At 51.8% G+C, this 24,275-nt stretch overlaps 1 protein-coding gene across 1 annotated transcript in view; it reads left to right on the top strand.

Moving 5' to 3' along the window:
* The first annotated feature begins 298 nt into the window (after nt 1-298).
* The window catches only part of LOC144498422 (transcription factor E2F7-like), a 49,809-nt gene continuing 25,832 nt past the window's right edge, over nt 299-24,275 (top strand). The window contains exons 1-9 of the mRNA XM_078219495.1: nt 299-411; nt 1,020-1,118; nt 4,112-4,396; nt 9,091-9,259; nt 11,043-11,342; nt 13,063-13,224; nt 14,028-14,165; nt 22,190-22,336; nt 23,611-23,695. Coding sequence (XP_078075621.1) covers nt 1,020-1,118; nt 4,112-4,396; nt 9,091-9,259; nt 11,043-11,342; nt 13,063-13,224; nt 14,028-14,165; nt 22,190-22,336; nt 23,611-23,695 — 1,385 coding nt within the window. The 5' untranslated portion in view covers nt 299-411. The remainder of the gene's footprint in view (nt 412-1,019; nt 1,119-4,111; nt 4,397-9,090; nt 9,260-11,042; nt 11,343-13,062; nt 13,225-14,027; nt 14,166-22,189; nt 22,337-23,610; nt 23,696-24,275) is intronic.

The raw sequence follows: 24,275 nt of genomic DNA, 5'->3' as shown, positions 1-24,275 counted from the left end.
GAGAGAGACAGAGAGATAGGGACAGATAGAGAGTGGAGGGAGAGATAGGGACAGGAAGGGAGAGAGACACACAGTGAGAGTGATAGAGGGACAGAGAGAGAGAGGGGCGGGGGGACAGAGATGGAGAAAGAGAGAGTGGGAGAGAGATAGGGACAGAGAGAGGGAGAGAGACAGGAATAAGGATAGAGAGAGAGAAGGACAGAGAGTGAGACTGGGAGAGTCGAAGATACAAAGACAAACAGGGAGAGGAGGTAGTGAGAGAGGGAGGGAGAGGCAGAGATAGGAACATAGAGACACACAGGGACATGGTTAGACAACTCCACTAACCGGGATAGAGTGGCTGCAGACTTTATAATTAGTTTAAATAAATCCCATTTCTCTGTTTGAAAAGGTTCCAGTCACAGCGGCAAAGTGAGTGAATTTCAATAATTTCATACTTAATAATTGTAACATTTTCTAGACGTATTAATGTAAAATTGTTTGGTCTGTTTGGGTGTTTCTGCTTTTCTCTTGCTAGTTTCCTGTATTAATTTCTGGATCATACTGAGTAATGACCCTTTGAGAAACTCCTGTAAACTCTGACACTCAGTTTGTCTGACCCCTTCCTCAGTCTGAGATCTCAGCCACTCAGAAGAGCTAGTTTCTGTAGGAATCCTGCCCTCAACTTCCCATCTTTGCGCCAATTTTAAGCATTAATTTAAGGGGTTAGAATAATTCTGCTGTTTGAACTCGGGGTCAGATTGACGATGTAATTAACCCTCTGATTGAAAACAAAATCCGACTGCCCTGAACCGCTAAAAGGATTTTTCCCAAGTTTTGTGAGAGTTTCTGCAAGAATTGTCTGGAGTTGGGAACTTGGTGCTGGGAAATAGTGACTCAGGAGAGAAATATTCCCAACGTTTAAATCATTCCAACATTCAGGAATAGTTAGAATGTTCGGCAGTGAATTTAACCCAAATGCGATTCTTTAATTCCGAATGATCTTGACTTTGTGTGTCTACATTAATTTTATTTTCTAGATGAACTGTTTGAAGTTAGAGGATCTTGTCAGTTCACGGATCGGAAAATATGAAGCCCCCTCGCAACCCCTGAATGATGGAAAGAAAGCGGCGCAGAAGGTAAAGCTGCAAATCTCTTTAGTGTTGTTAAAATTAACTTGGGGGATACACAACCTGATCAGATCACTGGCTTAATAATAACGATGTGGAGATGCTGACGTTGGACTGGGGTGAACACAGTAAGAAGTCTCACAACACCAGGTTAAAGTCCAACAGGTTTATTTGGTAGCAAATACCATAAGCTCCGAAGGAGCAGTGCTCCGAAAGTTTATGGTATTGGCTACCAAATAAACCTGTTGGACTTTAACCTGGTGTTGTGAGACTTCTTAGTTAATGAATAACCCCAACATTCCCAGGATTAGATTTCGTTTTTGCATCGGGGGTTCAGTCTTTGTTTTCAGGAACAGGAGGAGGCCATTCAGCCCTTCAAACACATTGCACAGGAAGAGGCCATTCAGCCCTTCAAGCCTGTTTCACTGTATAGGTGGAGGCCATTCAGCCCCTCGAGCTCATTACACAGGATGCACTATTAGACGTGGTTCTTGGAAATGAGATGGGCCAGAAGATCAAGTGTCAATGGGAGAACATTTAGGAAACAGTGATCATTGTATTGTAACATTTAGTATGATAATAGAAAAGGATAATCGGCAATCCAGAATAACAAAAATTCCATAAAGTCTGTAGCCTCTGGCTGTGGGTATTATGACAGTGTTGCATTGTGGGAGTAAATTTAAAATATCATCTATCCCAGCGTGTGCTTCCAATTGGCCAGTTGGAATAGTGGAACAGTGATTGGTAATTGCGGTGAGAGTATTTGAATCACAGAATCAAACAGTTCAGAAGAGGCCCTTCAGCCCATCAAGTCTACATCGACACACAGAAACACCTGACCTCCCACCTAATCCCATTTGCCATCACCACCCTCTGGATAACAGCATTTTTCCTCACATTCCTCCCAAACCTCCTGCCCCTCACCTTGAACCCGTGTCCCCTCCTAACTGACCCTTCAACTAAGGGGAACAGCTGCTCCTTATCCACTCTGTCCGTGTCTCTCATAATCCTGTACACCTCAATCAGGTCGCCCCTCAGTCTTCTCTGCTCCAACAAAAACAACCCAATCTTACACAACCTCTCTTCATAACTTAAATGCTCCATCCCAGGCAGCATCCTGGTGAATCTCCTCTGCACCCCCTCCAGTGCAATCACATCCTTCCTATAATGTGGCGACCAGAACTGCAGCTGTGGCCTCACCAAAGTTCTATACATCTCCAACATGACTTCCCTGCTTTTGTAATCTATGCCTAGATTGATAAAGGCAAGTGTCCCATATGCTTTTTTCACCACCCTACTAACATGCCCTTCTGCCTTCAGAGATCTGTGGACAAACACACCAAGGTCCCTTTGTTCCACAGAACTTCCTGGTGTCCTCCCATTCATAGAATACTTCCTTGTCAAATTACTCCTTCCAAAGTGCATTACCTCACACTTTTCCGGGTTAAATTCCATCTGCCACTTATCTTCCCATTTGACTATTCCATCTATATCTTCTTGTAGTCCAAGACACTCCATTTCACTGTTAACCTCCCGGCCAATCTTTGTGTCATCCACAAACTTATTAATCCTACCCACCACATTGTCATCAATGTCATTTATATAAATGACGAATAATAGGGGGCCCAACACAGATCCCTGTGGAACACCACTGGACACTGGCTTCCAGTCACTAAATCAGCCGCCTGTCATCACCCTCTGTCTCCTACAACTGAGCCAATTTTGAATCCACTTCATCAAATTACCCCGTATCCCATGTGAATTTACCTTCTTTACAAATCTCCCATGTGGGACCTTGTCAAAGGCTTTGCTGAAATCCATATAAACTACATCGACTGCACTCCCCTCGTCTATACACCTGGTCACCTCCTCAAAAATTCAATCCAAATTGTTAGGTATGACCTCCCTCTGACGAAGCCATGCTGACTATCCCTGAGCAATCCTTGCCTCTCCAAGTGGAGATAGATTCTCTCCTTCAGAAGTTTCTCTAATAGTTTCCCTACCACTGGCGTGAGACTCACTGGTCTGTAGTTCCCTGGTTTATCTTGACAACCCTTCATCAATAGCGGACCCACATTAGCTGTCCTCCAGTCGTCTGGCACCTCCCCTGTGGTCAGAGAGAAATTGAAAATTTGGGTCAGAGCCCCTGCAATCTCCGCCCTTGCCCCCACAGCAGCCTCGGGCACAACTCATCTGGTGGCTCTGCTGTCAACAGTTACTGGCCTCTGATTGGTTAACAGCTCCCGGCAAGCAGATCTTCCAGCCTCAGAGTCCTTGACTCCAGGGGAAGGACCCCTAGTGGCCTGTCCAGTGCCTGAGTGGAGCAAGATGTGGTGGACATTTCCCATAAAGTGATGACGCAGGGCTTTTGGTGGCTCTCTGGCCAATGCCCCCTCCCCCAGGTCAACACCCATCGCATCGTCACCTCCACAAGATTCCACCGTTTGGTCAAAACGGTGGATTTTAAGGAGCATTTTAAAGGAGAGAATGGAGAGTTAAGGGCCCAAGGAGCTGAAGATAGAGTCACCAATGGTGGAGCTTCCCTTGCTTAATAAAACAAAGAAGAATTGTGTCTGTTCTTTACTGGCTGATTTCGAATCTCTGGTTTTTGATTTGATTTATTATTGTCATATGTATTACCATACAGTGAAAGTATTGTTTCTTGCGCGCTATACAAACAAAGCATGCCATTCATAGAGAAGGAAAGGAGGGAGTGCAGAATGTGGTGTTACAGTCATAGCTAGGGTGTAGAGAAAGATCAACTTAATGCAAGCTAGGTCCATTCAAAAGTTTGACAGCAGCAGGGAAGAAGCTGTTCTTGAGTCGGTCGGTACGTGACCTCAGACTTTTGTATCATTTTCTCGACGGAAGAAGGTGGAAGAGAGAATGTCCGGGGTGTGTGGGGTCTTTAATTACACTGGCTGCTTTGCCGAGGCAGCGAGAAGTGTAGACAGAGTCAATGGATGGGAGGCTGATCTTTCCGGATTTTATTTTTGCTTCAGGAGAATCTCTGTATGGAACCCAGGAGAACGCCACCCAAAACCCCTGTGAAACCCCAGGCGACACCAAGCCTGGTCTCGTGGCGGAAGGCTTGCTCCCTCAATCGAGTTCAGGTTACTCCGGTTAAACTGGGTGACAAATCATCGCCCGAGGCCTGGTCACCCACAGCAAACCTGAGGATGTTGATCAGTGCTGCCAGTCCCGACATCAGGGACAGGGAGAAGAAGAAGGAGCTGTTCCGTCAGATTGAGAACGAGAACATTGGAAACAGCAATCACGTGATTCAGGTATCGAGCTTCACCGGTGCAGCCTGTTCCCCCCCCCCCGTCCTCACTCCCTCCCCCCGTCCTCGCTCCCTCCCCCCGTCCTCGCTCCCTCCCCCCGTCCTCGCTCCCTCCCCCCGTCCTCGCTCCCTCCCCCCGTCCTCGCTCCCTCCCCCCGTCCTCGCTCCCTCCCCCCGTCCTCGCTCCCTCCCCCCGTCCTCGCTCCCTCCCCCCGTCCTCGCTCCCTCCCCCCGTCCTCGCTCCCTCCCCCCGTCCTCGCTCCCTCCCCCCGTCCTCGCTCCCTCCCCCCGTCCTCGCTCCCTCCCCCCGTCCTCGCTCCCTCCCCCCGTCCTCGCTCCCTCCCCCCGTCCTCGCTCCCTCCCCCCGTCCTCGCTCCCTCCCCCCGTCCTCGCTCCCTCCCCCCGTCCTCGCTCCCTCCCCCCGTCCTCGCTCCCTCCCCCCGTCCTCGCTCCCTCCCCCCGTCCTCGCTCCCTCCCCCCGTCCTCGCACCCTCCCCCCGTCCTCGCTCCCTCCCCCCGTCCTCGCTCCCTCCCCCCGTCCTCGCTCCCTCCCCCCGTCCTCGCTCCCTCCCCCCGTCCTCGCTCCCTCCCCCCGTCCTCGCTCCCTCCCCCCGTCCTCGCTCCCTCCCCCCGTCCTCGCTCCCTCCCCCCGTCCTCGCTCCCTCCCCCCGTCCTCGCTCCCTCCCCCCGTCCTCGCTCCCTCCCCCCGTCCTCGCTCCCTCCCCCCGTCCTCGCTCCCTCCCCCCGTCCTCGCTCCCTCCCCCCGTCCTCGCTCCCTCCCCCCGTCCTCGCTCCCTCCCCCCGTCCTCGCTCCCTCCCCCCGTCCTCGCTCCCTCCCCCCGTCCTCGCTCCCTCCCCCCGTCCTCGCTCCCTCCCCCCGTCCTCGCTCCCTCCCCCCGTCCTCGCTCCCTCCCCCCGTCCTCGCTCCCTCCCCCCGTCCTCGCTCCCTCCCCCCGTCCTCGCTCCCTCCCCCCGTCCTCGCTCCCTCCCCCCGTCCTCGCTCCCTCCCCCCGTCCTCGCTCCCTCCCCCCGTCCTCGCTCCCTCCCCCCGTCCTCGCTCCCTCCCCCCGTCCTCGCTCCCTCCCCCCGTCCTCGCTCCCTCCCCCCGTCCTCGCTCCCTCCCCCCGTCCTCGCTCCCTCCCCCCGTCCTCGCTCCCTCCCCCCGTCCTCGCTCCCTCCCCCCGTCCTCGCTCCCTCCCCCCGTCCTCGCTCCCTCCCCCCGTCCTCGCTCCCTCCCCCCGTCCTCGCTCCCTCCCCCCGTCCTCGCTCCCTCCCCCCGTCCTCGCTCCCTCCCCCCGTCCTCGCTCCCTCCCCCCGTCCTCGCTCCCTCCCCCCGTCCTCGCTCCCTCCCCCCGTCCTCGCTCCCTCCCCCCGTCCTCGCTCCCTCCCCCCGTCCTCGCTCCCTCCCCCCGTCCTCGCTCCCTCCCCCCGTCCTCGCTCCCTCCCCCCGTCCTCGCTCCCTCCCCCCGTCCTCGCTCCCTCCCCCCGTCCTCGCTCCCTCCCCCCGTCCTCGCTCCCTCCCCCCGTCCTCGCTCCCTCCCCCCGTCCTCGCTCCCTCCCCCCGTCCTCGCTCCCTCCCCCCGTCCTCGCTCCCTCCCCCCGTCCTCGCTCCCTCCCCCCGTCCTCGCTCCCTCCCCCCGTCCTCGCTCCCTCCCCCCGTCCTCGCTCCCTCCCCCCGTCCTCGCTCCCTCCCCCCGTCCTCGCTCCCTCCCCCCGTCCTCGCTCCCTCCCCCCGTCCTCGCTCCCTCCCCCCGTCCTCGCTCCCTCCCCCCGTCCTCGCTCCCTCCCCCCGTCCTCGCTCCCTCCCCCCGTCCTCGCTCCCTCCCCCCGTCCTCGCTCCCTCCCCCCGTCCTCGCTCCCTCCCCCCGTCCTCGCTCCCTCCCCCCGTCCTCGCTCCCTCCCCCCGTCCTCGCTCCCTCCCCCCGTCCTCGCTCCCTCCCCCCGTCCTCGCTCCCTCCCCCCGTCCTCGCTCCCTCCCCCCGTCCTCGCTCCCTCCCCCCGTCCTCGCTCCCTCCCCCCGTCCTCGCTCCCTCCCCCCGTCCTCGCTCCCTCCCCCCGTCCTCGCTCCCTCCCCCCGTCCTCGCTCCCTCCCCCCGTCCTCGCTCCCTCCCCCCGTCCTCGCTCCCTCCCCCCGTCCTCGCTCCCTCCCCCCGTCCTCGCTCCCTCCCCCCGTCCTCGCTCCCTCCCCCCGTCCTCGCTCCCTCCCCCCGTCCTCGCTCCCTCCCCCCGTCCTCGCTCCCTCCCCCCGTCCTCGCTCCCTCCCCCCGTCCTCGCTCCCTCCCCCCGTCCTCGCTCCCTCCCCCCGTCCTCGCTCCCTCCCCCCCGTCCTCGCTCCCTCCCCCCCGTCCTCGCTCCCTCCCCCCCGTCCTCGCTCCCTCCCCCCCGTCCTCGCTCCCTCCCCCCCGTCCTCGCTCCCTCCCCCCCGTCCTCGCTCCCTCCCCCCCGTCCTCGCTCCCTCCCCCCCGTCCTCGCTCCCTCCCCCCCGTCCTCGCTCCCTCCCCCCCGTCCTCGCTCCCTCCCCCCCGTCCTCGCTCCCTCCCCCCCGTCCTCGCTCCCTCCCCCCCGTCCTCGCTCCCTCCCCCCCGTCCTCGCTCCCTCCCCCCCGTCCTCGCTCCCTCCCCCCCGTCCTCGCTCCCTCCCCCCCGTCCTCGCTCCCTCCCCCCCGTCCTCGCTCCCTCCCCCCCGTCCTCGCTCCCTCCCCCCCGTCCTCGCTCCCTCCCCCCCGTCCTCGCTCCCTCCCCCCCGTCCTCGCTCCCTCCCCCCCGTCCTCGCTCCCTCCCCCCCGTCCTCGCTCCCTCCCCCCCGTCCTCGCTGCCTCCCCCCCCGTCCTCGCTCCCTCCCCCCCGTCCTCGCTGCCTCCCCCCCCGTCCTCGCTGCCTCCCCCCCGTCCTAACAGCCTCCCCCCCCGTCCTCGCTGCCTCCCCCCCCGTCCTCGCTGCCTCCCCCCCGTCCTCGCTGCCTCCCCCCCCGTCCTCGCTGCCTCCCCCCCGTCCTCGCTGCCTCCCCCCCGTCCTCGCTGCCTCCCCCCCCCCGTCCTCGCTGCCTCCCCCCCCGTCCTCGCTGCCTCCCCCCCCGTCCTCGCTGCCTCCCCCCCCGTCCTCGCTGCCTCCCCCCCCGTCCTCGCTGCCTCCCCCCCCGTCCTCGCTGCCTCCCCCCCCGCCCTCGCTGCCTCCCCCCGTCCTCACTCCCTCCCTCAGCCTTACAACTAGACTGTGACTCCTCTCACTCTGGCACCTGTCCGGCCTCCCCCTTCCTCGTTCTATCCTTGACTCCACAGGAATCCACCAACAATCTCAGCAACGTGAGATCAAATCCCACCTCCCCAGCTGGAAAATTTCATTTCAATTCCATTTTAAAATCTGGAGTTAAAAACGGCTGTCAGTAATAAGACTGTAAGATATAGGAGCTGAAGTAGGCCATTCAGCCCATCAATTGTGCTCTGCTATTCAATGAAATCTGATCTGATAATCCTCAATTCTCTTTCCCATCTTACCCCCAGAACCCTTGATTCCCTCACTGTCTCAGCCTTGAACATACTGAATGACCCAGTCTCCACAGCCCTCTGCGGGAAAGGATTCCACAGAATCACTACCCTCTGAGAGAAGAAATCCTCCTTTACTCTGTCTGAAATGGGCGACCCCTCACTCTGATTCCACCCTCTGGTCCTCGATTCTCCCACAAGGGGAAACATGCTGGTCCTAAGTCTACCAGATTATTGTTTAAAAACCCCTCTGGTTCATTAATGTCCTTTAGGGAAGGAAATCTGCCGTCTTTACCCGGTCTGGCCTACATGTGACTCCAGAGTCGCAGCAATGTGGTTAACTCTTAAATGGCCGAGCGAGCCACTCAGTTGAAGGGCAATTAGGGTTGGGCAATAAGTGTTAGCCTTGCCAGCGATGCCCACACCCCATAAAGAATAAAGAAAAAAATCCTTTTGGATCTGGAGGTAGCTGAGTGCAGAATTCAGTAGTTTAACATTGAGATTAATCCAGCGTGGGAGGTAATTTACTCCATCGGTTCTGTCTTGACTCTGTGCGCACTATCCAATTAATCCCTTTCCCAATATCCCCAAAGTTTCCTTTTTCAGTATTTATCCAACCCCCTTTTGAAAGTTCCTGTTGAATCTGCTTCCACCGCTCTTTCAGGCAGCGCCTTCCGGATCACAACAACTCGCTGTAAAAACACAAAACAATCTCCCTTCCGGAATGGTTTGGAATGTGAGTTGTGAGAATGCATTTGATTATCTGTATTTAAAAATAATAAATTATCAGTGAGTTTTCGAGCTCCACAAATGCAAGATTTACCGTGTTTATGGAAAAAATTCCCTGTCTCCCAAGTTTCTTGGAAGGATAACAGAGTAACTAATCGCACCAACCCCAAACTTCGAAACCTGGTCCTCAGACCTCTTCCCCCCAACCCCCCCCGCCCCACCCCTTTGCCGGTTTAATATTCACCTCAACCGCCTCCTGTAGAATGAGTTCCACATTCTCCGGTGAAGTTTCTCCTCAATTCATGTTGGGTTCATGAGGAGTCGTCTCATGTCTGGGGGGGGGAAGAAGGGGGGTTCTCTAGAGAGACTCTGCCTCATTCTTTTCTCCTTAATTTCCAACGAAAGGTAGATTGTTGTTGGAAGGAGAGTTTGTGGACGGAGAGACGGCTGCAGCTCCATGATGGGCAGTTTCTTTACTTCACTTTCAGATCTCTGAGATTGCTGATGGTGCCACAGATGATTTGGAACAGCAGAGGCCAAATCGGAAACAGAAAAGTCTCGGGCTGCTGTGCCAGAAGTTTCTTGCTCGCTATCCAAACTATCCCATTTCAACAGAGAAAACTGAAATCTCCCTGGACGAAGTGGCAGCTGAACTCGGTGAGGCAGTGAGTGGAGGGAGGCCAAGAGCCCAGCAATGAAGGGCGTTGGGTGAGGGGGGGGGGGGGAATATATTGGGTCAGATTTGTGCTGTAGCAATTGAAAATCTAATATTCATTAGACTTTAACAAAACACCTCGAACTTCAAACCCTTTCTGCAGTTATTGGCGGTTTCAGCTGGTATCAGCCGAAGGGGGAAACTGGACATTGAGATTTCAGCGAATGGGGAATAATTCGATTGGGAAATTAACAGATCTTGAGCTGGAAATCAAATGGCACCCTGCTAATCCAGAAAGAAAGCTTCCAGTGTAGACAATAAAAATATAACAAAACATACTCCAACTTATAAATCAGAGAAAGGGTTTAATAAAGAAGCTATATTACTCCAAACTTGAGGCCTCACCCTGGGCCACTCCAAGCTCCCCACAATTTCCAACATGTTTTGGGTGACACAGTGGTTAGTACTGCTGCCTCACAGTGCCAGGGACCCGGGTTCGATTCCCGGCTTGGGTCACTGTCTGTGTGGAGTTTGCACATTCTCCCCGTGTCTGTGTGGGTTTCCTCCGGGTGTTCCAGTTTCCTCCCACAGCCCAAAGATGTGCAGGCTAGGTTAATTGGCCATGCTAAATTGCCCCTTAGTGTCAGGGGGACTAGCTAGGGTAAATGCGTGGGGTAATGGGGATAGGGCCTGGGTGGGATTGTTGTCGGTGCAGACTCGATGGGCCGAATGGCCTCCTTCTGCCCTGTAGGATTCTATGATGCTATGTTCTAATATATACTGTCAGCTGGTCAGCTGATCATCAAATCATTCTGTCATTGGTTACATGGTTTACTGGGTCAGCTGACCCTTTGTAGCTTATTACCATTGGTCACATTACAACAGATCCAATGTTATCACCAGTCATTCTACACACCCCAGCATCACTCCCATCAACTGAAACGTGATTCTCAGGCTCATTAAGGCATTGTTGTTCTGGGTGTTTGTTGTGTACGGAATGGCTGATACATTTCCAACTTCACAACATCGCTTCCCGGCTAAGATCAAACCCAAGATGGGCCAAGTCTCATCGTGTCAGCTTAGACCCTGTTTGTCTCTCTTGTGGGGACCGGGAATTGGATTTAATTTGAATCTGTTTTTTGGGGCAAGGTTCGGGTTTGCCTGGTCCACTCTGCACATTGGCCTGGTCACTCCGAGAATGGAGTAAAAATTAATTAAATAACAGAATCTCGCAGCTCCGCTGATTAGAATAAACTGCAGTCGTGAAAAACTCCATTGGAATTCTGTCTTTGTTTTAATTTAGAATTGGGGATTTAATATTAAATAAATAAATTTAAAAATCACATTTAAAATTTGACTTTTTAAAAAATCTCTGAATTCGTCATAGTTTAGCAATGTAAATAGTTAATTTTTAATTATTTAATTAGCCATCATTAACTATTATCACATTGTTAACAGGTTAGTGTTTACACAAACTTCCCACCGTTCGATACTTCTTAACGGTAAGATTGGCAATTCCGATTAGTGTTTAACGCCATAGCCGGGGTTTTCCAGCCTCGCTCACCCCAGAACTGGAAAATCCTTGGTTCCTTCGCCCACCAGGATTCCATGGCGGGCCGTACGGGGAAATTCCCCCCATTTTTCCTTCTTGCCTGAAGTTTCTGCAGCATTTACAGAGAAATAACCGGAAGGCACTGTTACCATGGCAGCAAATTCCGCAGGCTCCGGTTTGGTTTGCAGTTGTTATTTCGTGGTGTGAACTGATCCTGAATCTTGTCTTTGCAGGAGTGGAACGCAGACGTATTTACGACATTGTCAATGTATTGGAGTCTCTGCAGCTGGTCAGCCGCTTGGCAAAGAACCAGTATTCGTGGCATGGACTCCGCGGCCTCCAGCAGACTCTGGCCATGTTGAAGAAGCGAGCAGAGCAGCAGAAATACGCAGAACAACTGACTCACATCCGTCACAAAGTCCTTGACTTCCACGGGGAGGGAATGGAGAAGAGGGAGTCCGCTCGGAAAACATGGTCCAGCTGTCCAGAGCTGAGCGGGGAAACAAAGTGTGTGGAATCCGAGAATAAATCGGGTAAGTTATTGTGGGGTGGTGTAATCTGATATTTCCAAACTCTTGCTGCATTTATTCTGGGAATAATCTCCAAGAATTGAAATAGGAATCAGAAGTCAGTCATTGAACCTGCTTCAACATCCAATCAGTGTGACGATACTGTGCCTGTAAGAAATGTATTTGTGTCATGTTTCTTGTGCAGGATTTGTTTTGCAGGCAGTTCTATTAACGGTGTGCTTTGTCTATAAACAGGCGGCCCCTGTAGTTACTGCAGCAGCAGAATTGGTCATAATTGTTAAAATGTTTGTTTTAATCTGAACTAATGCAGTTCCTTTATTTTAGTGTTTTCACCTGAGGGTTTTCAGAATGGGGTTTGATTAGGTTGATTGACAGGAAAAATCATGTTTAATTGGTGGGACTAGATTTACACAGAAAAATAAGCTCAGTTGATACTTGGAATTGTTAGAGAGAAGTCGCTCTATCTGTGTGTCCCTCTCTCTCTCTCTCTCTCTCGCTTGATTTGGAGACTGGGAACTGCCAGAAAATGGGTCTCTTGCTCTGAAGTTCTGCTGTTTGAAGATAGATATTTCTCTGGAGGCTGCTGTATGGGAATCAGAAACCAGGTGTTTTTCTGCATCTCTGTCCAGAGTGTTTAAAAGCTGGAATTGTGGCATTCACATGAGCATATCTGTTTTTGTGCTAATTGATTCTGAAGAGGGATTTATGTCTATGGGGATATTGCTTAAATTGGAACTAAAGAGATATCTAGCCATTAATAATCATCATAGAATCCCTACAGTGCAGAAGGAGGCCATTCGGTCCATCGAGTCTGCACCGACAACAATCCCACCCAGGTCCTATCCCTGTAACCCGACATATTTACCCTGCTAATCCCTCTGAACTACGCTCCTGGGACACTAAGTGGTAATTGAACATGGCCAATCAACCTAAACCGCACATCTTTGGAGTGTGGGAGGAAACCAGAGCACCCGGAGGAAACCCACGCAGACACGGGGAGAATGTGCAAACTCCACACAGACAGTGACCCAAGGTCGGAATTGAACCCGGGATCCTGGAGCTGTGAGACAGCAGTGCTAACCACTGTGCTACTGTGCCGCCCACGAGGAGAGTGGCGTGGTGGCACCTTGTCATGTTTAAGTATTTTAATTGTTACCCTGCCCTGACTCTGGCAGTTCTGGTATTTTCTGAATTTATTGCAGATTTCCAGCACGCACGGTATTTGCTTTTGGTTTTCTCCTAAAACAATTCATCAGGGTTCCTGTCTGCTCGTCACCGGCGGGGAGTTTGCTGTGTGCAAATTGGTGCAGTGTATCCCACATCATTGACTACACTTCAGAACAAAAGTGATTAATTGGCTGCTTAGGGCTTTGGGGCACTGTGAAGGGCGCGACAGAAATGAATAACGAGTTAATAGTAACAGGTGGCTGGCTGAGCAGCTTTTGAGTCCGGATTTATCTGCTACTGTTTAAGGTGTCGTTAACTCCCAGTTTACACTGTACAGTATTAAATACAGTGGAGGTGGCTCGGTCTTGTACTGTACTCTGCTGCTCCCTTCTGGCTGTTTATTGAACAGCATGTGGAGACGATGAACGTGATTCCAACCTCTGTACTCTCCAGTGGAATTTGACCATCTGAATTACTGTAATGGACATTCTAAATGTGCAGAAGCTGAAGAATTGGAAGCTGTTGTTCTTTAACAATGCTGTCTGTTGTCTCTCAGCATCTGTGAACAGCAGGAAGGACAAATCTCTGCGCATCATGAGTGAGAAGTTTGTGATGCTTTTCCTTGTGTCTGACCCTAACACTGTCGCTCTCGATGTTGCTGCGAAAATCCTCATTGAAGAAAGTCATCAGGATTCTGCTGATAACAGCAAGTTTAAAAGTAAGTGAAACAAAAGCAAAATTCCACAGTATTACTGCTGCAAACACACATTCACAAACTAGATATTGGAGGCGATTCAGCCACACCTGGGGAGAGAGAAAGCATCATAGTTCAGAAACATTAACTCTGTGTCTCTCTCTCTCGAGAAGCTGCCAGATTCACTTTTCACATTTTCTGCTTTTATTTCAGGTTTTGAGTGTTGGTGCACTTTCTCCACAGTTTGTGTTCTCCCCCTTCTGTCTCTTTCAATATAAATCCCCTTCTCCACTTTAATGTCTTCCTTTCATCCTCTTTCAGAATGTTGTGTTTAATTTATATGAAATGTAACCTGAACTTTGTAGGGTTGGATTGTGGGAGCTGTTGTTTAACCGTCTGTATTTCATTCACAGTCAGTAATCCACTGGGGGGTTGATGACGGAGTCTGCCTTTATTGACATCGGTCACTGCAAACACTTCACTGTGGATCTCAGCTGAAGGTGTTGGATTTGACGTGTTTTATTTGGGAACTTAGGTCCCCCTGGTGTTCAGGACAAGGGCTGATGCTCGAATCAGCTACAGTTCTTCAGACTGATGTTTATCTTTGTGAATAAGTTGGTTAAAAAAACTAAAACCCGAACAGAAATTCCTCGATTTGAATCGTAGCTGAGACTAGAAGCAGCGTCACGTCCGACAGGAATCGGTGTTCGCTGTGAACCTCTCACAGACCCGTGCGAATTCCCTCTCTCTGAAATCTGTCTATTCTGCAAAGCTGCCTATCAGTGAATAGTCTCTATAAAAACTTACACATTTGCTTGGTTTTACAGCTAAGATTCGCAGACTCTATGATATTGCCAACGTGCTGACTAGTTTGGGCCTCATTAAGAAAGTTCATGTGACTGAAGAGAGAGGTCGGAAACCAGCATTCAAATGGGTTGGACCAGCCAATCGGAACCAATCGGGTGGTGAGTATTGCTCAGCTTTACTGGGCAGGGTTTTCTTTTATTCATTCATGGGATGTGGGCGTCGCTGGTTAGACCGGCATTTATTACCCATCCCTAACTGCCCTTGGGAAGGTGGTGGTGAGCTGCCTTCTTAAACCGCTGCAGTCCATGTGGTGTAGGTGCATCCACAGTGCTCTTAGGGAGGGAGTTTGACACAATGACAGTGAAGGAATGGAGATATATTTCCAAGTCAGGATGGTGAGTGGCTTGGAGGGAAACTTGCAGGTGTTGGTGTTCCCTTGTATCTGCTGCCCTTGTCCTTCTAGATGGAAGTGGTTGTGGGGTTATGCTGCAACTGTACAGGACCTTGGTGAGACCACATTTGGAATATTGTGTGCAGTTCTGGTCACCTCACTATAGGAAGGATGTGGAAGCGCTGGAAAGAGTGCAGAGGAGATTTACCAGGGTGCTGCCTGGTTTGGAGGGTAGGTCATATGAGGAAAGGTTGAGGGAGCTAGGGCTGTTCTCTCTGGAGCGGAGGAGGCTGAGGGGAGACTTAATAGAGGTGTATAAAATGATGAAGGGGATAGATAGAGTGAACGTTCAAAGACTATTTCCTCGGGTGGATGGAGCTATTACAAGGGGGCATAACTATAGGGTTCGTGGTGGGAGATACAGGACGGATATCAGAGGTAGGTTCTTTACGCAGAGAGTGGTTGGGGTGTGGAATGGACTGCCTGCAGTGATAGTGGAGTCAGACACTTTAGAAACATTTAAGCGGTTATTGGATAGGCACATGGAGCACACCAGGATGATAGGGAGTGGGATAGCTTGATCTTGGTTTCAGATAAAGCTCGGCACAACATCGTGGGCCGAAGGGCCTGTTCTGTGCTGTACTGTTCTATGTTCTATGTTTGGAAGGTGCTGTCTAAGGATCTTTGGTGAATTGCTGCAGTGCATCTTGTAGATAGTACACACTGCTGCTACTGAGCGTCGGTGGTGGAGGGAGTTTGTAGATGGGGTGCCAATCAAGTGGGCTGCTTTGTCCTAGATGGTGTCAAGCCTCTTGAGTGTTGTTGGAGCTGTATTTGAAGAACAAAGAAAATTACAACACAGGAATAGGCCCTTCGGCCCTCCAAGCCTGCACCGACCATGCTCCCCGTGTGAACTAAAACCCCCTACCCTCCCTCTATTCCCATCCTATTCATATATTTGTCAAGACGCCCCTTAAAAGTCACTATCGTATCCGCTTCCACTACCTCCTCCGGCAGTGATGCACATCAATTTAGACACGAGGCTCGAGGCTTCAGTAAATGAAGGCTTTTATTGACTATTAATGAAGCTATCAGAACTTATATACACTGTCCCAGACTGAAGGGGTCCCGGCCAGAGCAGGGACTCTTATACCTCTCCCAGGAGGCGGAGCCCGACTGGGATGTGCTACAACAGTAACAAACACAGGTGTAACAACCCCACCCTAACCCCAACAGCAACAGTAGTACAATCCAACAGTAACATATGTACATCCTTGTAGTACTGGCCAGCCCTGGCTCAGTACTATCCAGTGGGAACCAACGATGGTTCACCACATTCACCCCTCCTTTGAGAACAAAGCCGGCGGGGTACAAAAACAGAATGAAGTGTCAGCAGTCTATAAGTTCAGACGGTCTGGAGGACCGCACCGTCGTTGTGACCTCCTCAATACCGGCGGTGACACCGGAGTAGGCACTCGCGGTGGCGTTCTCCCCAAAACGGCGTCCAGCTGTTCTTCCACGGACTCACGGGCCGGTTGACCCTGATGAGACGGTAGTGCAGGGGATCCTGACACGCCCTGCGGTGGCGACCATCTTCAGGGCTCAGGCAAGCTGTGCATTGGAGTAAAATTGTTAAGCAATGGTCCCGATGCTGCCCGCGCCGTGTCCGGGGAAGAAATAAGAGATAATGGGTTTGTTACTGGGGGTATGGGAGCGACAGGAGTTGCTACGTCCCCTGCAGGCGCCAGGTCTCGGATCGAGACCATGTCCTCTCGCCCGTCAGGATATGCCACATAGGCATACTGAGGGTTGGCGTGGAGGAGGTGGACCTGTTCGACCAAGGGGTCGGACTTGCGGGCCCTTACATGTCGCCGCAGGAGGACGGGTCCTGGGTACGTCAACCAAGCTGGTAAAGATATCCCCGAGGAAGACTTCCGAGGGAATGAGAACATCCTCTCGTGGGGAGTAGCATTGGTTGCCGTACACAGGAGGGAGCGAATAGAGTGAAGCACATCAGGGAGGACCTCCTGCCAACGGGAGACTGGAAGACCTTTGGATTTCAACGCCAGTAAGACAGCCTTCCAGACTGTAGCATTCTCTCGTTCCACCTGTCCATTACCCCAAGGGTTGTAATTCGTGGTCCTACTAGAGGCAATCCCATATGAGAGCAGGAATTGCCTCAAGTCATCGCTCATGAACGACGAGCCCCTGTCGCTATGGATATAGCTGGGGTACCCGAACAGGGTAAAAAGATCACGGAATGCCTTGATCACCGTGGCAGCGGATGTATCCGAGCAGGGGACAACAAACGGGAACCGGGAGTACTCATCGATTATGTTTAGAAAGTACACGTTCCGATCTGTTGAGGGAAGGGGGCCCTTAAAATCCACACTCAGCCTCTTGAAGGGGCGAGTGGCCTTGACTAAATGTGCCCGGTCAGGTCGGTAAAAGTGCGGTTTGCATTCCGCGCAAATCCGACAGATCCTTGTTACCGACCTGACGTCCTCCACCGAGTAAGGCAGGTTGCGGGCTTTTACAAAGTGGTAGAGCCGAGTGACCCCAGGATGGCACAGATCATTATGGAGGGCGTTCAAACGATCCTCCTGAATACCAGCGCATGTTCCGCGCGAGAGGGCATCCGAGGGCTCATTGAGTTTCCCTGGATGATACATGATATCGTAGTTATAGGTGGAGAGTTCAATTCTCCACCGCAAGATCTTGTCATTCTTGATCTTGCCCCTCTGCGTGTTGTTAAACATAAACGCCACGGACCGCTGGTCCGTGATCAGGGTGAACCGCTTTCCCGCCAGGTAATGGCGCCAGTGTCTGACGGCCTCCACAATGGCCTGGGCCTCCTTTTCCACCGCTGAATGCCGAATTTCGGGGCCTTGGAGGGTGCGGGGAAAAAAAGCGACGGGCCTGCCCGCCTGGTTTAGTGTGGCGGCCAGGGCGAAATCAGATGCATCGCTCTCCACCTGAAAGGGGATGGATTCGTCTACTGCGTGCATCGTGGCTTTCGCGATGGCGTCTTTCAATTTCTTGAAGGCCAATTGGGCCTCTGGCGTGAGGGGAAAAGTCGTGGACTTAATAAGCGGACGGGCTTTGTCCGCGTAGTTGGGGACCCACTGCGCATAATAGGAGAAGAAGCCTAGGCATCTTCTCAGTGCTTTTGCGCTAGCGGGCAAGGGAAGTTCAGCAAGGGGGCGCATACGGTCTGGATCAGGGCCAATGACCCCGTTTTCCACCACGTATCCCAGGATGGCTAAATGGCGCGTACGGAACACACACTTCTCCCTGTTGTAGGTCAAGTTCAGGCGAGATGCAGTGCGTAAGAAGTTTTGGAGGTTTGTGTCATGGTCCTGCTGATCATGGCCGCAGATGGTGACATTATCCAGGTACGGGAAGGTAGCCCGCAGCCTGTTCTGGTCCACCATTCGGTCCATAGCACGCTGGAAGACTGAGACCCCATTGGTGACACCAAAGGGAACCCTAAGAAAATGATACAAGAGACCATCTGCCTCAAAAGCCGTGTATTGTCTGTCCTCTGGGCGAATGGGGAGTTGGTAGGCGGACTTGAGGTCTATGGTGGAGAACACCCGGTACTGCGCAATCTGATTGACCATATCAGATATGCGCGGGAGAGGATACGCATCCAGCTGCGTATATCGGTTAATGGTCTGACTGTAATCAATGACCATCCGGGGTTTGTTCCCGCTCTTGACCACAACAACCTGTGCCCTCCATGGACTAACACTGGGCTGTATGATCTCTTCTTTGAGGAGTCGCTGAACCTCAGATCTGATGAAGATCCGATCCTCAGTGCTGTAACGCCTACTTTTAGTAGCGATGGGCTTGCAGCCTGGTACCAGATTCTGAAAGAAAGAGGGTGTGGTGATCTTTAACGTAGAGAGATTGCAGGCGGGGCGCGTTGGGCAATTTGGAGACTGCAGCTGTTCTCCCACTGCCAGCGAAGGGAGTGGCCCACCGTACTGTAGGATTACACTCCTCAAGTGGACCATGAAGTTTAGTCCGAGAAGTATTGGCGCGCAAAGATGCGGCAACACAAGGAGCTTGAAGCGCTCGTAAACTGTGCCTTGTACTTTCAAGGTTACCACGCAACTCCCCAGCACGGCAACAGACCGGGACCTTGATGCCATAGATATTGTCTGTTTGGCAGGTTGAATCTGGAGTCCACACCTCTTCACAGTGTCAGGGTGGATAAAGTTCTCAGTGCTCCCGCTGTCAAACAGACAATAAAGCACATGATTGTTTACCTGGATATCCATCATTGAACGATCGAGCCTATGAGGCTTAGCCTGGTCCAGGATGATCGACGCCACCGTTGGTTCATGAACGCCACTGCAGGCAGCTGAAGTCGATGCTGAGGACCCCTGCTGGTCGCTCGTGGTCATTGTCAACCAACATGGCCGCCCCCATGAATCGCACGTGAGTGAGGGCGCCAAACTCAGCGACCCCTGGTGGTCATACTCCTCCGACTTCAAAGAACAACAAAGAACAATACAGCACAGGAACAGGCCCTTCGGCCCTCCAGGCCCGCGCCGCTCCCTGGTCCAAACTAGACCATTCTTTTGTATCCCTCCATCGACAGTAATGGCGTCGTCCTGGACTCGCACGTGGACGAACCCCGCGACGACTTCGACGATGATGGTGATGATCCAAGCTCCGAAGAATCGCAGGCCGCACTGCCGTTCCTGGGTTTGGATCTGCACACCTTTGCATAATGACCTTTTTTACCGCATGCGGTGCAGATTACCGCTTTAGCGGGACACTTTTGTCGGGTATGTTTTGCTCCTCCGCAGAAATAGCACCGCGGGCCGCATGGGGCTGCAGCCGTCGTCTGGCCCAAATGGGAGCACGCCATTACACAGCATTTCGAGCCCGAGGGGCAAGGAGGGATTTGCGACTGCTCCTGCCACGTTGTCTCCACGTGGTCCTCTGGATATAAGACTAAACTCTTTGAAGCCGACTCGAGCATTTCAGCTAATTCGATGGCCTGGGTAAGGTTGAGATTACCCTTTTCCAGCAGTTTGAGACGGATGTATGATGACCCGACCCCGGCCACAAACGCATCTCGGGCGAGGTCGTACATGCTCTGCTCAGCCGACAAAGCTTTGCAGTCACAGCCCCTGGCTAGTTGTAAGAGCTCATTGGCATAGTCCTCCATGGTTTCGCCCGACTGCCGACGTCGTGTGGCGAGGAGGTAACGAGCGTGTATCTCGTTAGGCGGTTTTGTACAGCGCTTCTTTAGAAGCTCGAGGGCCTTAGGGTAATTAGTGGCCACACGGATCGCAAGGTAGACTGTGTCGCTTACCCTCGCATGGAGGACCCGAGTCTGTCATCATCTGTAGTGACCGCTGCGGAGGCTGCCAGGTAATCTTCGAAACACTTCAGCCAGTGGTCGAAGGTGTTAGAAGCGCCCACCGCACGTGGATCTAGCGTCAGACGTTCTGGCTTGAGAACTGGTTCCATACTCTCCTTTCTTTTTTCTTCCGTCGAGAGTTTAATAATAGTTAATAAAATTGATGCACATCAATTTAGACACGAGGCTCGAGGCTTCAGTAAATGAAGGCTTTTATTAACTATTAATGAAGCTATCAGAACTTAAGTACACTATCCCAGACTGAAGGGGTCCCGGCCAGAGCAGGGACTCTTATACCTCTCCCAGGAGGCGGAGCCCAACTGGGATGTGCTACAACAGTAACAAACACAGGTGTAACAACCACACCCTAACCCAACAGCAACAGTAGTACAATCCAACAGTAACATATGTACATCCTTGTAGTACTGGCCAGACCCTGGCTCATTACTATCCAGTGGGAACCAACGATGGTTCACCACAGGCAGCGAGGGGTCATAGGTTCAAGGTGAAGGGGGGGGAGGTTTAACACAGATATCAGAAGGACATATTTTACACAGAGGGTGGTGGGGGCCTGGAATGCGCTGCCAGGCAAGGTGGTGGAGGCGGACACACTGGGAACGTTTAAGACTTATCTAGATAGCCACATGAACGGAGTGGGAATGGAGGGATACAAAAGAATGGTCTCGTTTGGACCAGGGAGCGGCACAGGCTTGGAGGGCCGAAGGGCCTGTTCCTGTGCTGTATTGTTCTTTGTTCAGGCACCCACCACCCTCTGTGTAAAAAAACTTGCCTCGTACATCTCATTTAAACATTGCCCCTCATACTTTAAACCTACGCCCCCTAGTAATTGACTCACCCTGGAAAAAAGCTCCTCACTACCCACTCATCCAGCCAAGTGGAGAGGATGCCATCATAATCCTGATTTGTTCCTTGTACATTGTAGACAGGCTTTGGGGGATCAGGAGGTGAATTACTCACCACAGGATTCCTAGCCTTCGACCTGTTCTTGAAGGCGCAATATTTAAACAGCTCGTCCAGGTCAGTTTCTGATTAATGGTGACCCCCAGGATGTTGATAGTGGAGGATGCAGTGATGGTATTTCCATTGAATGTCAAGACATGACGGTTGGATTCTCTCTCTTTGTAGATGGCCATTGCATGGCACTTGTGTGGCTCCAATGTTACTCACCACTTGGGATCCCTAGCCTGCATCTTGTCCAGATCTTGCTGTGTTTGGATTTGGACTGCTTCAGATCTGAGGAGTGATGAATAGTGCTGAACATTGGACACAACCATTCATCATTGGATGTGGCAGGACTGCAGAGCTTAGATCTGATCCATTGGTTGTGGGATTGCTTAGCTCTGTCTATTACTTGCGTAAGAAGTCTCACAACACCAGGTTAAAGTCCAACAGGTTTATTTGATAGCAAATACCATAAGCTTTCGGAGCACTGCTCCTTCAAGGAGCAGTGCTCCGAAAGCTTATGGTATTTGCTACCAAATAAACCTGTTGGACTTTAACCTGGTGTTGTGAGACTTCTTACCGTGTTCACCCCAGTCCAACGCCGGCATCTCCACATTATTACTTGCGTGCCAAACGGCATAAGCAGCAAGTACTCCTGTGTTGTAGCTTCACCAGGTTGACATCTCATTTTTGTGTGTGCCTGGTGTTGTTCCTGGCATGCTGTCCTGCACTCTCCATTCTAACTCCATTGATAACGTGTCGATGGGTATCATTGGCACGGTCGACATTTATGGCTGACCCCAGTATAGCTGGGTGCTTTGTTTGGCCAGTTCATACGAAGAGCTGGAGGCCCTTCAGCCCCTTGCTGCCTATCTCCTGCCTATCTGTCATTCAATCAAATCATTAATTAGTATTTTAATTCCACTGTTCCCCCCGAACCAATCAAACAAAAACCTCGGCTTGACCTTTTCAGTGGCAATCTCATTGGTTAATGGAAATATCCATGATTGTCAGTAACCAATGGGACCTGGGCACAGACAATGTCAAAAGCACTGGCGATCTTGTGCAGTTATTCTGGTCACTGTGTGAACCAGTGAAACTGTCAGTACATAAAAATAAAAACACTTTACAGCAAATACGAATATTTAATTATCTCCGTGCTTTCATCCTCTGATGGATTTCCACCAATCCACCATTGACAGTTGTGTCTTCATCTGTTTTGACCATAAACATCTGGAATTCTCTCCGTTATGGTTCTTGTTAAAACCAGCCTCTTTGGCCACGCTTATGGACATTGGCCTCATGTCTCCTGATGTGGCTCGGAGTTTGAATACTGCTGCTGTCAGGGGGCGTTTTATATTATTGCTGCTAAATCCATGTCATTTTCTAATACAATCGGTTTTTTTGCACAGATGTTGGAATGAAATGTTCTCTTGATTTCTGTGCAGATATTCCGAGTCATTCGATTGCGTTATTCGCATCGGGAGGTTCTGCAGAGACAGAGTTTCCAGTGAACACGAAGGAGAGGTTGGAGTCCGTACCTTTGATCCAGAGTTCCCGTGCCAACCTGTGCAGCCCTGCGAAGTTTCGAAAAGGTTTGTTTTTGAATAAAGTTTGCAGTTAATGAGTGATAATTTGCATGTCCCCCCCCCCCCACTCCCTCCTCTGGACCTCTCCTCCACCGCCCCCACTCCCCCACCTCCTCCGGACCTCTCCTCGCCACATCCCCATGCTCCCCCACCACCACCACCACCTCTCCTCCCCCTGTCACCCCAAACCCTCCTCCCCAAGCTGCCCCCATCTCAAACACGCATGAGTTTACCTGACATGTTTCTCATGGTCAGATGATCTGTGTTTCCCTGGGGATATATCCCGAGCTGTACGGTGAGGTGCAACATTGTCACAAGAACAGGAGGAACTCATTCGCCACCCAGCGCCCAATAAGCCTCCATCGATTAGTCACAGCGTGGTTGATTTTTGTCTAAACTCCACCCACTGCCTTGGTTCTGTAATCCTCAATCCCCGTTTCCAACAAAAAACAATCAATCTCAGCAGCTTTTCTTGGTTCGATTCCCGGCCTTGGGTCACTGTCTGTGGAGTTTGCACGTTCTCCCTGTGTCTGCATGGGTTTCCTCCGGGTGCTCCGGTTTCCTCCCACAGTCCAAGGATGTGCAGGTTAGGTGGATTGGCCATGCTAAATTGCCCCTTAATGTCAGGGGACGAGCTAGGGTAAATGCATGGGGTGATAGGGATGGGGCCCGGGTGGGATTGTGGTCAGCAGAGACTCGATGAGCCGAATGGCCTCCTTCTGCACTGTAGGATTCTATGATTCTATGAAGCAGGAAGTGCTGGGAATACTCGGCAGGTCTGGCGGCAGCTGTGGAGAGTTAATGTTTCAGGCTGATGAGCTTTTGTCTGAACTGGAAGAAACTGATTTAGTCGTTTCAATGCATGGGCAGAGTCGGGGGAAGAGGAAGAACAACGCAAGTGGGTAAGGGAAGCACACGTGTGGGGAGTGGTGTGTGCGGGAGGCAGTGTGTGTGGGGGTAAGGGCAGCGCGCGCTCGGGAAAATGGAAAGTAGGACTATTTACAGAAACTAAAGGGATGATTTTGTGATTGAAGGTGGAGTGGTGCAGAGAAAATAAAAAGATGTGTTTTGCTGATGAATGAATCTAATCTCCAACTCTCTCTCCGTGAACCCTTTAACCAAGCGATAGTTTAATTCTCTTTTGAAAGTCCTTTTAGACTCTGAGGGGCGGAGTTTAAACGTGGAAATTCACTGCCAGAGAAGATGTTTCTCTTTTGTAACCCCTCCTTTTAATGTGTATCTGTGATGATGTTGAATTTGTGTCTTTATTCCGGCTGCAGTGCGGACGATTGAAGCACAAGATTGCTGTAATAAAATGGTGCATCTGGCAGCTGCCTGCAGACTGCAGCTCGAGGAAGATCAGAAGTAAGTTTCAATTACAGAGGAACATGCAGAACCCTCTGGATCCAGTGCAGAATTCACTCAGACAACTCTGGATCCAGGGCAGTATTCACTCACCGACAACTCTGGATCCAGTGCAGTATTCACTCATTGACAAATCTCTGGATCCAGTGCTGTATTCACTCATTGACAAACCTCTGGATCCAGTGCTGTATTCACTCATTGACAAACCTCTGGATCCAGTGCTGTATTCACTCACTGACAAACCTCTGGATCCAGTGCTGTATTCACTCACATTACCAATTGAATGTACTATTTTGACGATGAATGTTTGGCTTTGATGTTGTAAAGTAAATAGTTTATAATTATTTTATACTTTTGGCATTTAAAAAAAAAGTTTTCTAAGAATCTGCCAGAAATGTGACTCTGCGCCACATGGAGAGGTTTTGAGAAGGTGAGAGGGGTAACAACATGAAGGTTAGGGATGGAATTGCAGAGCTTGGAGACAGCTGACAATGATGGAGCGATTAAATCAGGGAGCAGACTCTGCGAAGCTCCAATATCTGAGGGAGAGAGAGGCTGAGACCCTGGAGGGATTGGAAAA

Source organism: Mustelus asterias, chromosome 9, assembly GCF_964213995.1.
Source record: "Mustelus asterias chromosome 9, sMusAst1.hap1.1, whole genome shotgun sequence".
In the NCBI taxonomy this organism is placed as follows: Eukaryota; Metazoa; Chordata; class Chondrichthyes; order Carcharhiniformes; family Triakidae; genus Mustelus; species Mustelus asterias.
The sequence above is the reverse complement of the archived record's forward strand: the minus strand, read 5'-3'. Positions and strand labels throughout refer to the sequence as shown.